This window comes from Mustela nivalis (assembly GCF_964662115.1).
Source record: "Mustela nivalis genome assembly, chromosome: 6".
Taxonomy (NCBI): Eukaryota; Metazoa; Chordata; class Mammalia; order Carnivora; family Mustelidae; genus Mustela; species Mustela nivalis.
The window spans coordinates 150847636-150862917 of NC_139025.1; the positions used below are offsets into that span (position 1 = coordinate 150847636).

The window sequence follows — 15282 nt, forward strand, 5'->3', positions numbered from 1 at the left end:
CTTAAAAAAAATAAAATAAAAAGTTACGTGCTTTTCTGACTGAGCCAGCCAGACACCCCAAACTCCTTTTTCTCTTTAAAAAGTACTTATTTTTTAGAGTGCGAGTGCATGAGAGAGTCGGGGGAGGAGCAGAGGAGGGACAAGCAGACTCCATGCTGAGCAGAACCTGACGTGGGGCTCAGTTTCACGACACCAAGACCCCATGACCTGAGCCAAAAATCAAGAGTCAGATGACCCACTGACTGAACCATCCCAGTGCCCCCCGAACTCTTTAACATAGACGCATAAGCCATGACTATAAATTTTAGTAATTATTAGCAGCTAATATCCTGATAGTTACTCTCTTACTGTTTCATAAATTAATTTTGTGGTTGATTTCTTGGAATTGGGATCCAAACAAGGTCCACACACTGCAACATTGCATGATGTAGCTACATCTTAGAAGTGTCTAAAATTCCAAAGTGGTTTCCCTTTCTGCATTACTCCCCTATTTTTTAAAAATATTTTATTTATTTGATAGATCACAAGCAGGCAGAGAGAGAGAAAGGGAAGCAGGCTCCCCACTGAGCAGAGAGCTCCATGCGGGGCTCCATCCCAGGACCCTGGGATCATGACCTGAGCCGAACGGAAGCTTTAACCCACTGAGCCACCCAGGCACCCCTATTCCCCTATTTTACAGGTTTTCTGACCCATACATTTCCTGTATTCTTAAAAAATATATATTTATTTATTTGTTGAGAGACAGCAAAAGGGAGAGGGTGGAGGGGCAGAGGGAGAGAGAATCTTAATTAAGCAGACTCCATGGCCGGCATGGAGCCAGATGTGACCACACTGTGATCATAACCTGAGATGAAATGAAGAGTCGATGCTAACCGACTGAGCCATCCGGGTATCCCTATTTCCTGTATTTAGAATATAGCAGATTTCATCCCTGTGATGTTTGTTTATTGTCATGTTCCTAATACCCTCCCTATTTCCTATCAACTGGTATTTACATCTTTTTATTTGCTCCGGTTCAATTTTTGACAATCAGTGAAGCTTTGTACTTCCTATACATCTCACAAGGAGAAGATGATGTGATGTTAGGATGGATTAGTGAGTTTAGGTATTGTCAGCGGGTCTATCCCTTATAATGGCTTTAAACAACAACAACAACAAAACAACAAACAAGGTGAGTCTAGACCATTACCATCAGCCCTGAAAATTGCCTGGTTTCTCTTCCCAGTCAATTCTTACCCCAAAGTCAATCACTTCCTGAAATTTTTTTCCACCACCGATTAGTTTTCCCTGTTCTAGAACCGTATCTAAATGGCATCATAAAGATGCCACTCTGTATCTGGGTTCTTTTATGTATTCAGTTATTTTTATTACATGAAAATGCCACAGTTCGTCCATTTCCTCACGAACGATATTAAGTCAAAACTCCTTAATCCAAAGGTCATAGCTGGCGGGGCTTAGCTTCCATTGGATCTTCACGCCTTCCCCCTTCTTCCCCCCGCAGTGTCCCATCCCTCCGCGTCTTGCTCCTGCAAGGCAGCTAAATCTGTGGGGGTAGCTTTGACTGACAGCCAAGACCTCCAGGGATCAGTGCCCTCCGGATCCCGAGTGGGTCTCACCCATTTTACGAAGTTCTGAAAATGTAGCAGAAGCGCCCAACCCTCGCAAGCTAGGAGAATCGGATGTACGCTTAAAGATTAGTGATGATGGGACCTTCCCGGGCACCGTCCCCGTCCCGGCATGCTGAGCGCGGGTCGAGCGCACGGGACTTCCGGGAGCTCTAGGAAGTCGCTTGTCTCTCCGGCAGGAGGTGGGGTTTTCTCTGCTCGCCGCGAAATCTGTGGGCGTAGACAGGGATTCTGGCTGCTAGAGGAGTGGACCAGGGAGGGGCGGGTCGGTCCCGCGGCTGCTGATCTGGACGAAGGTCCTCCGAGGCCGCGGCTGCCCGACCGAGAGGTGGCCATTCATTCGCGCGCAGGAGCGAGGGCCCCTTCGGGGGCTCTTTTCGAACCGTGCCCAGGCCTGCAGGAGCGCCGCCCTGCGCTTACCCCGGGCTCCTGCCGACCTTCTCGGAGTGGAGGGCGTCGCCCTTCTTCCACCTCGCTGCTCCGGTGTCCGCTGCCATGGCTTTCCCCCATCGGCCGGACGCCCCGGAGCTGCCTGACTTCTCCATGCTCAAGAGGCTGGCTCGGGACCAGCTCATCTATCTGCTGGAGCAGGTCAGTGCCCGCCACTCCTGGGGACTTTTCTGCACCTACAGTTTAGCACTCGCCGGACGCATAGTTCTTCCTTGCGGAGTTCCCTTGATCTTGTTCCAGGCCCTTGGTATTGTCCTTGGAGCTTCTGGGGCAGGTCCAAAAGGAAGCATTTAGGACGGAAAACCAGAGGACAGTAAGAGCTGCTTGGGACCTGGCAGAGAGTTAAGGAAGTCACTTCTTTTTGGTACAGGCGAGGGAGATACCAGTCGTGCTCCGCATCACTGGGGATGGAAAGATGGTCAAGACATCATTGTCCTTAAGGATCTGCCCCAGTAGGAACCTCTGAAACCCGGATTACCCCACACAGAGTATCGTGTGGTACATGGCTGATAGGGCACTGGAAGCATTTAGAATAAGCAGTCATTTCTTGCTGGAGTGATCTAGGAATTTTAAGGAGCTGGTTGTGAAAGAATCAGCGTATTTTCCTTGGAGATGGAGCAGGCAGAAGGACTGGTTGGTAGAAGCAAAGTTGAGGAACCAGGGAAGGAGAAGACACAGGGAAGACAGCAATCATTCATTCATTCTTTCTTTTTTTTTTTTTTAAGAGTTTTATTTATTTATTTGACAGAGAGCCAGATCACAAGTAGGCAGAGGGCAGGTAGAGAGAGAGGGGGAAGCAGGCTCTCCGATGAGCAGAGAGCCCGATGAGGGTTTCAATCCCAGGACCCAGGACCCTGGGATCATGACTGAGCCGAAGGCAGAGGTTTTAACCCACTGAGCCACCCAGGCGCCCCCAAACTGACTTCTTCTGACTAAATTCTTGTTGAACGAGCGCTGCTGTTCCGGCTCCAGCCTCAGAATCGTCTTTGACTCTCCTTTTGCTCTCATATTTAACTGAACCCGCCCGAGTCCCAAGATATTTCCTCACCGACTTTAGAGATTATACAATAACAGGCATTATAGAGATGGTAGAAGGTAAGGGAGAGTAGAGAAAAAAATTCACCTCCAACAAACAGGTGCAAGCGCTGTTAACACTGTTAATTTCTTTCAGTCATTTAGAACATTCTCTCACACATCCCGTGTATCCTTAACGTAGTTTTGTTTGCGGCACCACTAGCTTCAGTCGGGTCCTCGCTCTTTGCTTCATGCTTGGGCTGCTTGAACTGTTGCTTCAACCACAGAAGTGGACTCCCTGCCTCAGTTTCTCATGCCTCCAAACCACTGTACCCACAGTGCGTGCCCAGTTACCCAACTGAAGTTTCCAGCTGAGTGGCTGCTTCAAGGCGCAAAAGCTTTCTGTTCCCTTGTTCATAGAGGATCGACTTCAGACTCCGTGACCCGATGTTGGGGTGCTCCACGTTCCAGTTCCGGTCGACTGTTTCAATCCTGTATCCCACCATTTATTCCCCTACATCAAGATTTTCCTGCCTTGGGTCCCTTGACATTTGGGGTCCGTTGATGCTTTGCTGTGGGACTGTTCCTGCCTTGCAGGATATTTCACTGCATTTCTAACCTCTACCCAGTAGATGGCAGTCAAACCCCTTGCCCCCAGTCTGATAACCAAAAATGTTGCCAGGCGCTGCCAGATGTTCCTCTACCCCCCGCGCCCCCCCCCCCCCCGGGCGGGGGGAAAAATCCTCCATGCCGCCGCCCTGCACTTATCTTACGCATCAGCGAAACCAGACTGCTTGTTCTGTCCTTACCACTCAGCCTGCTGTCTTGCCCCAGCCTTTGCTGGGTTGCCATCTTCTTTCCCTGCCGACACCTGACCCATCTGTCGAGGCCTAGGACAGAGCAGAACTTCTGATGACTTCCCTCTCCCTGCCACTCAGTGGGACCCCCTCCTTCCCCTGGACACACAGACAGCAGCAGCCGAAGGGATGCAGGAATCAGATGGCAGATATTTGGAAGGGAGAGTGGGTGGGTGGGTTCGGACTGTTCTGGGCTCAGCTTTCTGCACTGAATGTGGGTTATTTTTGCAAGTAGAAGAAAAAACATACTTGAAAAGAGACGGCAGTTAGTTGAGGGGCTGCCGGATACTAAGTGGGGCTTTGGTTTGGCTCTGTTCAGTGGGCGATCGGGGTTATTAGGAGGCAGAGTGGAGAACAGGGCAGTGGTGCCGAACGAGGTCACGGGCACGCAGGAGGGTCAAGTGAGGAGGACTTAACCTTCGAGAAGGTGAAATAGCTTTCCACTGGTCCAGAAAATAGGAAGACAAACTAGGCCAATACTTGAAGAAAGGACCGCTGTGGATACAGTTGATAAATGAGACGTTGAGGTAGATAGTATGATGCCCAGTGCATTTCCGGCTGAGTCTGCTCTTGCTAAGTGCATGGCTAGACAAGCTCTCAGCTAAGGGAGTGTGTGTCACCTGTGAGTGACCCAAGGTACCGCGTTCTTCAGCTTCCAGGGAAAAAGGACTTGTTCATTGAGGCCGATCTCATGAGCCCCTTGGATCGGATCGCCAACGTCTCTATCCTGAAGGTACCACCCTTTCTCCCAGTGGACTCAGGCCCCTCTCTTCTCATGAAGCAGTTTTTCTCTTAACGAACAGTGCAAATTATTAATGAATGGCTGCCCTTTCCGGGAAAAATGCAGTAGCTGAACTGGGTGGGCAAAGGGGAATCGGTGCTGTTGTTCGGGTTGGTTTTGAATTGTTTGGTTTTGGGGTATTTTCCTGATGACGGTTTGAGGAAAGTTCAGTGGGATAGTGGTCGGGGATGCAGTTTGATTCCCAGAAGAAGCACGAGGAGGAGCTCTTCCAGAAGTCCTCTTTGTGTCCTGCTTTGGGTTTCCAGGCACTTACGTGCACTGTCTTGTTGGGTTCCCTCTGCAGCAGCACGAAGTCGACAAGCTGTATAAGGTAGAGAACAAGCCAGCCGTCAGCTCCAGTGAACAGTGAGTGTCTTGGAGAGCGTCTGGGCTCCGGCCCGGAGGGGTCTCCACACCCCTGCCTCCTGTCATGCTTGTGATGTGGTTCACCTCCCTGCACTTCCGCAAGTTCACGCCTGGGTTACACTGTGCCCTCTTACCTGTTCTCCCTTCCGCGCTGTCTCCCTCCCTGTCCTCCTCTCTCTCTGACCCGGTCTACCATCTCTAGCCAGACTGATTAAGCTTTTTTTTTTTTTTAAGATTTTATTTATTTATTTGACAGTGACACAGCGAGAGAGGGAACACAAGCAGGGGGAGTGGAAGAGGGAGAAGCAGGCTTCCCGCTGAGCAGGGAGCCCGATGGGGGGCTCCATCCCAGGAGCCCAGGATCATGACCTGAGCCGAAGGCTGACGCCTAACGACTGAGCCAACCAGGTGCCCCAGATTGATTAATCTTTGAAAAATATTTTTATTATGCCCTTCTCGAGAACTTTCAGGGCTTCTCTTACTTGCTGACTAAAGTCCAGATCGCTCATTGCAGATGCCAAGGCTGCTGGCAGCGAGGGTCACCCTGCCTTTCCAGCCCGGTCTGTCCTGTTCCCCTCAAGCCTCTGCTTCACACACACTTTCTTTTTCTTTCCTTTCTTCTTCTTCTTCCTCTTCCTCCTCCTCTTCTTCTTTTTCTTCTTTTTTAACATTTTATTTATTTAAGTAATCTCTACACCCAGTGTGGAGCTCGAACTCCTGACCCTGAGATCAAGAGTCACTTACGCCAGGGCGCCTGGGTGGCTCAGTGGGTTAAAGCCTCTGCCTTCAGCTCAGGTCATGATCCCAGTGTCCTGGGATCGAGCCCCGCATCGGGCTCTTTGCTCAGTGGGGAGCCTGCTTCCCTTCCTCTCTCTCTGCCTGCCTCTCTGCCTACTTGTGATCTCTGTCTGTCAGATAAATAAATAAAACCTTTAAAAAAGAAAAAAAGAAAGAAAAGAGTCATTTACCGCACTGACCGAGCCAGCTGGGCGCCCTGACTCGAACGGTCTCATGCGCCAGCTGTGTGCACACGCTGTCGACCTCTGGCCACCCCATTCCCTCTGCCTGCCATTCTCTCCTGCCCTCACGGCTCATTCGAGAAACGCCCCGCCTCCTCCCTGAAGCCCTGTGTCGCCATTCTGGTCCAGGGTGCTTTCCTCCTCCCCTGGATTTCCATGGCATTTAGTGTTTGTCCTAGTCACTTGGCACATAGTCACAGACAGCCCATGTCTGGCCTTCGCTTTTATCTTTTATATTTTTCAACCTGCAGTAATGTTTGTGTTCCTTTAAGGAAAAATTCTCTTGGATACATGGAGAGTACCTCCATGAACCACCCCCCTCCACTGGAAAAACACCATTTTATATACTTTCTTCGATTGTTTCTGACACTGGATTATCCGTATACTTCATGCGTGTGTATCTGACTTTGCCCAGTAGATCGTAAATTACGTGAGAGCAGGAGGTCCCGGGGCCGCCACGGGCCAGTAAGCAGCCGCCGTGCCCGGGTGTCTGGGGTACGGAAGGGGGTCTTCTGTGCTCGGGAGGTGGTCGGCCGAGAGAGCGGGCATAGCTTTGGCCTGGAGGAGAGCTGTAGGCCTGGCCAGAAGAGCCAGTGATGGAACAGTTGACTTCATTTGTTTCTTCTAAACAGCTGTTACCAATTTCAGGACTTCTCTTCACTGAGGGTTTTTTTGTTTGTTTGTTTGTTTGTTTTTAAAGATTTTGTTTATTTATTTGACAGAGATCACAAGTAGGCAGAGAGGCAGGTGGAGAGAGAGGAAAGGAGGCAGGCTCTCTAAATAGAGAGCCTGATGCGGGGCTCGATCCCAGGATCGAGCCGAAGGCAGAGGCTTTAACCCACTGAACGACCCAGGCGCCCCTTCACTGAGGTTTTTTGTTTGTTTTAACTCTCTTTCCCACAGATTGTGCTTCTTGGTCCGGCCCCGCATCAAGAACATGCGATACGTTGCCAGTGAGTATGCAATGAAGCCACAGGTACCTAAGACCCAGGGGAGGGTGGCCAAGATGAAGGGCCTAGGCCATAAGGACCTTTGATGAGAAGAGGTGGTCTGAATGGGCCGTGCCCCTCAGAGGGGATGTCTCCTTCCTTGCTTCACGTCTAACAGATGGCCGTGGCTTTCTGGGCTGCTTTCCTTCTGTCTGTAGGTCTTGTCAATGCTGACAAATTGGCTGGCCGGACTCGAAAATATAAAGTGATCTTCAGCCCTCAGAAGGTGAGTGTGGGTTGGTGGGAGGAGGAGAAGGTCGATCAGGACAGAAGGCGGGGAAGGGACAGGGGCCAATATCTGTGTCTCCCCCAAAGCCAGTTGTGTGTGACGGAACAAAACACCTGTCACAGTCTAGTCATTAATGCCACCGTGATGGTTTAGCAGAGGGTCTGTCTTTCAGGCTGCGCTAGTTAGTGTGGAATTGTGACAGGTGGCCTCTGTGTCTACTTCTTCTGAAGCAGTGTCCTCTGGAAAGGCCTTTTCTTACACAAGAAACTAGCTGAGAGGGCGCCTGGGTGGCTCAGTGGGTTAAGCCTCTGCCTTCAGCCTAGGTCATGATTTCAGGGTCCTGGGATCGAGCCTCGCATCGGGCTCTCTGCTCAGCGGGGAGCCTGCTTCCTTCTGTCTTTGCCTACCTCTCTGCTTATTTGTGATCTCTGTCTCCATCAAATAAATAAATAAAATTTTAAAGAAAAAAAAAAAGCTGCTGAGAGACCATCTTACTCCACCCCAACTTTGAGCCTCCGAGGGGAGTGAAGCCATGCCGTGAGCTACAGGTTTCTTCCGTCTACTTTCTCTCCGAGGCTGTAGTGTCCCGGGACCACGGCATCTCCGTTCCCTGATGCATCAGGCTCTGCTCTCACCCCCACGTCAGCAAGGTGTGCGCTGTGGCCCTGTTCGGCCTTACGCCCACGGCCTGCCCAGCGCCCATAAAGCTGCCCCAGGGAGTGCGCGCCTCATGGAGAGCAGATAGAAATTCAAGTTCAAAGGACGGGGATTGATTCTTTTTTTCAGTCTTCTCCAAAAAACTAGAGAAGGTAGAAGCAGTAGCTCAGTCCGAGCCACTGAAGCCAAACTGTGTGAATCCTGGCTCTGGCGCTTGCTATCTGTGGGATCTTGGACAACTCACGTGACTTATGTGACTGCTCTCTGGGTCTCAGCTTGCTCATCTGTAAAATGGAGTTGATAGTAGTGCTTACCTTTTATGTTTTTAAACATAACAGGGCTGAACATTTTATTTTACTTTTTATTTTAATTCCAGTATAGTTAACACACAGTGTTATGTTAGTTTGACGTATACGATACAGGGATTCAGCGATTCAGTGCATTACTCAGTGGTCAGCAGGGTAAGTGCAGTCTCGATCCCCTGCCCCGATTCCTCCCATCCCCTCACTCACTGCCCCTCTGGTGACCATCGATTTGTTCTCTCTAGTTAAGAGTCTGACTTTTGGTTTGCCTTTTTTTTCTCGGTACATTTGTCTTGTTTCTTAAATTCCACGTATGAGTGAAATCATGGGCTATTTGTCTTTTTCTGATTTGTTTCCCTTTGCGTTATGCGCAACATCTGTGTGGCAGCAAGTGGCAAAGAGTTAACCTCTTTTACATGACTTTCAGTGTTTGTTAGGAAACCTAGTGAAATTACAGGCTTATGTTGTTTTCTCATCACATAAAAGGAATAAGAAGAAAGAGCTAGTGATCGTCTCTTGAAGATCATTGGAAGATTCATAGCACAATCTTGTGGCTAGTTTTCCTGTTGGGAAATACAAGTATATCAAGTACAACATCATTACCAGGGCAAGAAATTATTATTTTTATTTTTTCAAGATTTTATTTGTTTATTTGAGAGAGACAGAGGGAGAGAGCACGAGCAGGGGAGGAGCAAAGGGAGAGGGAGAAGCAGGCTCCCCACTGAGCAGGGAGCCCAGCACGGGGCTCGATCCCAGGACCCTGGGATTATGACCTGAGCAGAAGGTAGAGGCTTAACTGATGGAGCCAACCAGGTGCCCCCAGGGCAAGAGATTATTAAGATAACCAGTCAGACTTACAGGTTACTTTTAAATGTTATTAAGGGAACTGTGGCAATGAATTCATTTTTGGAGTCTTATAAAACCCCTTTTTTTCAAATTATACTTCCAAGGAGAGATTTGTTTAAATAGGGAATAGAACAAGTTGGTAACAGTTTCAAATAATCCTACAAGCCTCACTATTGCACAGAAAAACAAAATTGATATTTTGATGAATTTTCTCCATCTCACATCTTATCTAGTTAGATTCTTTGACCAAATTTTTTTTTTTTAATATTTTATTTGTTTATTTGACAGAGAGCTAGAGAGAGAGCACAAGTAAGCAGAGCTTCAGGGAGAGGGGGAGAGAGAGAAGCAGGCTATCTGCTGAGCAGGGAGCCCGATGTGGGGCTCAATCCCAGGACTCTGGAATCATGACCCGAGCCGAAGGCAGCTGCTCAACCAACTGAGCCACCCGGGCGCCCCTCTTTGACCAAATTTTAAATCACAGACAATCTCCCTCAGTAATTTAGGGAAGAGGGAATCTGTCTTCCTGAGACTCCTTTTGTTAATTATGGAGATTGGCAGTTTGCAATCTGGGCTCCGGGATTCTTTATTTAGCACTAAAAGTGGGCGCACAGTTTTAGTTTCACTGACAGAACTGAGTGAGGGACGGGCCCCTGGCTGGCCTAGAGCACGTGATCCTACATCTCAGGCTTGTGAGTTCGAGCCTGGAGTAGAACCCACTTAAAAAAAGAGAGAGAAAAAAAGAAATTAGGATGAATCGGATTCTTCTGTGTAAAGGAAATCAGGAGCCCGAAGCATGAATCTCCCACATCTCGCGGAGTCATCAGGAGGACCACGGGAGGTGATCCTTACAAGATACTAACAGCGACGCTTAGCAGGTGTCAGATATTTAATGCACATCAGTTGTCACCATCGTTACCGGACAGGAGTGCTCCCGCTTCCTTCCTCATTACCTCCAAGTATTTCGCCTTCTTCCCACTTGGCTCAAAGGAGGAAGTGACCCCGGCTTCTTCCCCTTCCCGGTCCACCAGTTTGCATGTGTCCCTGGCCCCATGTCCGCATTCCTTCTCTACCGCTTTGCTTTGTCTTCAACCATGTCTAGCTCGCCTTTTTAAAAAAATTTTTAAAATTTTTTTAAAGATTTCTTTCTTTCTTTATTTGAGACAGAGTGCAGGAGCAGGGGCCAGGGACAGAGGGAGAGGGAGAAGCAGAAGCAGGCTCCCTGCTGAGCAGAGAGCCCCATGCGGGGCTCGATCCCAGGACCCTGGGATGAGGACATGAGCCAAAGGCAGACACTTAGCCGACTGAGCCACCCGGGCGCCCCATGTCTACCCCTTCTAAGCAGTTCTCCCCTTCTTATCTTCTCACGGTCAGGGGCTCTCCCTTCTGTTGTGTCCAGAGTTCTCGCTGCCACTCCTCCTGCATCCTTACTGCTGCCTTCGCCTTTAAATCGAGTCCCTCCAGGGCTCTGTTGTCAAACTCGGTTATGCCTGGTTCCTGTTTGTCCTACTTAATGTCCCTGGCATTTGACACTGTTGCCCATTCTTCCCGACACTGACTTTTGCTGCCTTTAGAGGTGCCGAGTCCCCGTTTCCACCTCTGTGTCATCTTTCCGTCTTCGCCAGGTGTTGCCCTGTGCGCCCGTTGAATTGTGGTGTTCCCTAGAATCCTGTCCTTAGCGCTCATGTCCCTCTGTGTTCTCTTCTCTTGGACAAACCACCTACTTTAAATACCCTGTGCCAGGGACCTCCAGGCAGGCTCTCTGGATCTCTTAGTGACTCCAGGCGTCCCTTGGGCATGCCCTACCCTAGCCTCCCTCTGCACCCCTGCTCTTTCCCGGCCACCTGCCTCGCCTCCCCTGTTTCTGAGGTGCGCTCGGGCCCTCGCTTCACGTCTGTCTGTGGGACGCAGCCTTCAGTGATACCGAAATGCCTTCTCCTTTGTGGAGCTTCCCAGTCTCACAGGGAGAAAAGAGCAATGGATGAATGCATAAATAAAGCAGGGAATCAAAGCCCTGGGCTAGATGGTCCCAGTGGTCCTTCCTATTGTCCCTAAAAGTCCACGCTCCCTTGTCATCATCACTGGGTTCAGTAGGTGCTGTTCTCAGCAGTGACCGCGGAGGGACACCAGACAGATGGAAAGAACAGAGAAGAAGGTGGTCACCAACCCCTCCCTCTTGTCTTCCAGTTTCACGCGTGTGAGATGGTGCTGGAGGAAGAGGGAGTCTACGGAGGTGAGAGGAGGCGGCCGTGAGTGGAGACGGGGGGAACATGCGGGACGAAGGGAAGGAAATCACCCTGGGCCCCTCGTCTCTGCCTGTTGGCCTGGGCAGAGGGGCTGTTCTTGACCATGGAGAGCGGGACTGGCCCTCAAGGGAAGGCTGAAGGGGGTGCCAGGTGCTGCCATTCCTCCCTTTCTGAGACTTCCACAAAGGAAGAGTGTTGCCTTCCCTCCCTCCATTCTGCCAGCCACGCTGACCTGAGCACTGTGCTCCCCGCTGCAGATCCCGCCCTGGTTCCAGAATCTTCAGTGGCCTTCTGCACTTGGCCCTTGCCTGGCCCCTCAGCCTCACCTTGTACAGCTCCCTCCTGACTCTCCCCTCTCCAGCCATGGGCTCTTCCACTTGCTTTTCCTGTGGCCTAGAACATTCTCCACCCTCAGCTTTTTTTTTTTTTTTTTTTTTTTCATACCCAATCTTACTCAAATTCTAGGTGTAAATGTTGCTGCTTTAGGGAAGTTTTTCCTTTACTCTTATACTTTTCTTAGACCCCACGTAGCTGAGGTTGGATCCCTGGGGTGTTTGTGCTTCCGGATCGCTGTTCTTCTTTGGGGCGCAGCTGTGATGAGCTGTGTCGGGTGGACATCTCCCTAGAGTGGCATTCTCTCGCAGAAGATGGGGAGCGTGTCCGTTCCACTCCCGCACCCCCGGGGCTCAGCCTGGTGCCCGCACATCGGTGGCTTTCTGTCAGTATTTGCCGACCAGCAAATGTTTCCTCAGTACTTCCGGTCGGCCCTCCTCACATGGCGTGACAGGCTGTGGTGTGCCCGTCTCCTTTTGTTTCCCGACTGTGAACTCCTCTGAGGCACAGACTGTCACTCGTCTTTGAGTGTTCTGGGGCTGGGTGTGTGGCAGGCCTGCATCACCTTCCTGTGTCACCATGGCGGACCTTCTCTCAGTGTGGAGCCTGGCGCCTTCTGTGGGGTGGCTGACGTGCTCTGTTCCCGCAGACGTGAGCTGTGACGAGTGGGCCTTTTCTTTGCTGCCTCTTGACGTGGATCTGTTGAGCATGGAGCTCCCAGAATTTTTCAGGGACTACTTCCTGGTAAGTGAAGGGTCCCTGAGTCTTGGCACCGACAGGTGGGGACACATGTGGGGTCCCATGGGTTAGAAACATGGACCCTCCTGTGAGTCCTATAACTTATTATGAGGAAGAGCGTTTTGCAGATTGAATGGCTGATAGCCCCAGGACTTCCTTTCGGGCAGTCCCCACGCCTGGCCTTCCCACCCCGGGCTGCTCCAGCTTGCCCCTTTCCAGATGCGCCTCTTGGGCTGAGCCGTATCTCTGCGGCCCATGTGGTTCCTGCAGGAAGGAGACCAGCGCTGGATCAACACTGTGGCACAGGCCTTGCACCTTCTCAGCACCCTCTACGGGCCTTTCCCCAACTGCTACGGAATTGGCCGCTGCACCAAGGTGGGCATGTGTGGTGCTGTGGTCCCCATGGCTCTATTGTACCTATCCTCTGCCTAGTGGGGACTGTCTGGGGGCATCTGTGATAAGAGCTATATTCTTTTTTTTTTTAAAGATTTTATGTATTTATTTGACAGAGAGATCACAAGTAGGCAGAGAGGCAGGCAGAGAGAGACAGGGACGCAGGCTCCCTGCTGAGCAGAGAGCCTGATGCGGGACTCGATCCCAGGACCCTGGGATCATGACCTGAGTCGAAGTCAGAGGCTTTAACCCACTGAGCCACCCAGGCGCCCCTAGCTTGCTTTTATTGTTCAGAAGAGTTCCTCAGAGGGGAGGGCTTGTGTGACGGACAGAAAGGCAAGAGCCAAGGCCTCTGGGATAGCACTCCTAAGTCTTCGGAGGCAGAGAGAGTCCCTCGTTAGCAAGGAGAGGCTGTAAGGGGTGGGCGCAGATGGGAGTGCCGTGGGTAGTGGTGTTAATAATCAGCTGCCCTCTCGGGGGCAGGAGAGGTGTCACACGGAAAAGAGGTGACTTCGGTAGGAGTGGGCTGCAGAAGGGACCTGACACGAGACTGAGAGTGTCTTGGTCCCCGCAGATGTCATACGAACTGTGGAGAAAACTGGAGGAGGAGGAGGATGGCGAGACCAAGGGCCGAAGGCCAGAGATTGGACATGTCTTCCTCCTAGACAGAGGTAAAGAATGCTCAGCGCCCCTGTCGTCTCTGGACCCTTGAAGGCGTGGGGATCGGGCCCACGTGGCAGCCAAGTTCGGATCCTCGGGTCGGGGCTGTGACCGCGAGCACGGCGCTTGGGCCCTGGGGAGGCCCGTGAGCTGATGCCAAGTGAACTGGGTAGCCACGTAGGTCAGGGAGGACCCTCACGGCCGGGGATCTCGGTTTCAGACGTGGACTTCGTGACGGCACTCTGCTCCCAGGTGGTCTACGAGGGTCTGGTGGACGACACCTTCCGTGTCAAGTGTGGTAAGTGGCATCTTGGTGAGGCGGGGGCGGGGCGGGGTCCTCAGCTCCTAGGGGGCTCTCGCAGGGGGCAGGGCTTGTGGGAGAGCCTCGGACTCTGAACAGACTGCTGGCTTCCAGATAGTTTGGGGGACTCCGAGTGGCAGTTCAGGAAAGGGGAGGGGAGGGAAGCCCCCCCTGGAGCTCCTCATAGCCGCTCCCTCTGCTCTCAAAGGGAGTGTTGACTTTGGCCCAGAAGTCACATCCTCTGACAGGAGCTTAAAGGTTCTACTCAATGCCGAAGACAAGGTGAGGGTATGCAGGTGCTGGCTGGTGGATCGCCCTTGGGCCACTCTGGGCGGGACTCTGGGAGGGGAGGCTGAGCCTGGGGGAGGGGGCTGCCCCTCCAGGTAAGAGCGAACCCCGGAGCATGATAGCTGGGGCCTGACATTGGTGACAGCAGCACGGCCCTCTCTGTGCTTTTGCTGGAACAGCCGGGCACTCCTCTTGTGCCCCCATTACACTACAGGGGGTGGGGGGACTAGTTAGTGTTCTCTCCGGTAAGTTGTCGCTGTCTGGTTCCCCTTGCAGGTGTTTAATGAGATTCGTAACGAGCACTTCTCCAACGTCTTCGGCTTTTTGAGCCAGAAGGCCCGGAACTTGCAAGCTCAGTATGATGTGAGGCTCCAAGCCGGGGGTCTTCTGTTTGGTGTCCCCAGTTTCCCAAGGCTGCTGCGCTTTGGCTCCCTTCTGATTTGACGACAGCCCCTGTCTTTTCTCTAGGAGTTGGGGGTGGGGCGGGGGTGGGGCCCGCTCACCGGTGAAGGCAGGGAGAGGCTGACCTTATGGGGACTTCCCACAGCGCCGGAGGGGCATGGACATCAAGCAGATGAAGAACTTTGTGTCCCAGGAGCTCAAGGGACTGAAACAGGAGCACCGCCTGCTGAGTGTCCGTAGGTTTTGGGGAGGGGTGGCGAGGGGCTGCTACAGAGGAGATCTGCCCTGGGGGGAAGTCTGTGTTCCCCCAGGAAATAATGATCTTGTTTTGTTTAAAATCGAAAGACGTACTTCTGCATTTTGCCTTAAGAAATTTTTGTTCCAGGGTGCCTGCATGGCTCCCCTCCGTTAAGCGTCTCCTTTCAGCTCAGGTCATGATCCCAGGGTCCTGGGATCGCCCCCGCATGCAGTTTCCTGCTCAGCGAGCAGTGTGCTCCCTCTCCCTCTGCTCCTCCCCGAACTCATGTTCTCTCTGTCTCTCAAGTAAATGAATAAAATCTTTTAAAAAAAAAAAAAAAAAAGAAGAAGATTTTATTCTTCTGGACAATAAAGGCGCAGTCTCTTATTTATTTATTTATTTATTTATTTAATTTTTTAAAAGATTTATTTATTTGAAGAGAGAGACACACAGCGAGAGAGGGAACACAAGCAGGGGGACTGGTAGAGAAGCAGGCTTCCCGCTGGGCAGGGAGCCTGATGTAGGGCTCTATCCCAGGACCCTGGGATCAT

General features: G+C 51.4%; 1 protein-coding gene across 2 annotated transcripts in view; it reads left to right on the forward strand.

Moving 5' to 3' along the window:
- The window catches only part of VPS33B (VPS33B late endosome and lysosome associated), a 28881-nt gene that overhangs the window by 7781 nt on the left and 5818 nt on the right, over positions 1–15282 (forward strand). Inside the window, exons 2-15 of one of the 2 annotated variants that reach the window (XM_082736100.1) lie at positions 1116–1171; positions 1502–2216; positions 4599–4679; positions 5032–5093; positions 7016–7065; positions 7260–7327; positions 11320–11365; positions 12361–12455; positions 12720–12824; positions 13417–13513; positions 13723–13800; positions 14012–14085; positions 14368–14454; positions 14639–14729. In XM_082736100.1, the coding sequence (XP_082592226.1) occupies positions 2121–2216; positions 4599–4679; positions 5032–5093; positions 7016–7065; positions 7260–7327; positions 11320–11365; positions 12361–12455; positions 12720–12824; positions 13417–13513; positions 13723–13800; positions 14012–14085; positions 14368–14454; positions 14639–14729 (1030 nt within the window). In that variant the 5' untranslated portion in view covers positions 1116–1171; positions 1502–2120. Of the gene's footprint in view, positions 1–1115; positions 1172–1501; positions 2217–4598; positions 4680–5031; positions 5094–7015; positions 7066–7259; positions 7328–11319; positions 11366–12360; positions 12456–12719; positions 12825–13416; positions 13514–13722; positions 13801–14011; positions 14086–14367; positions 14455–14638; positions 14730–15282 lie in introns of those variants that run through there. The other variant, XM_082736099.1, reaches the window with a different exon arrangement.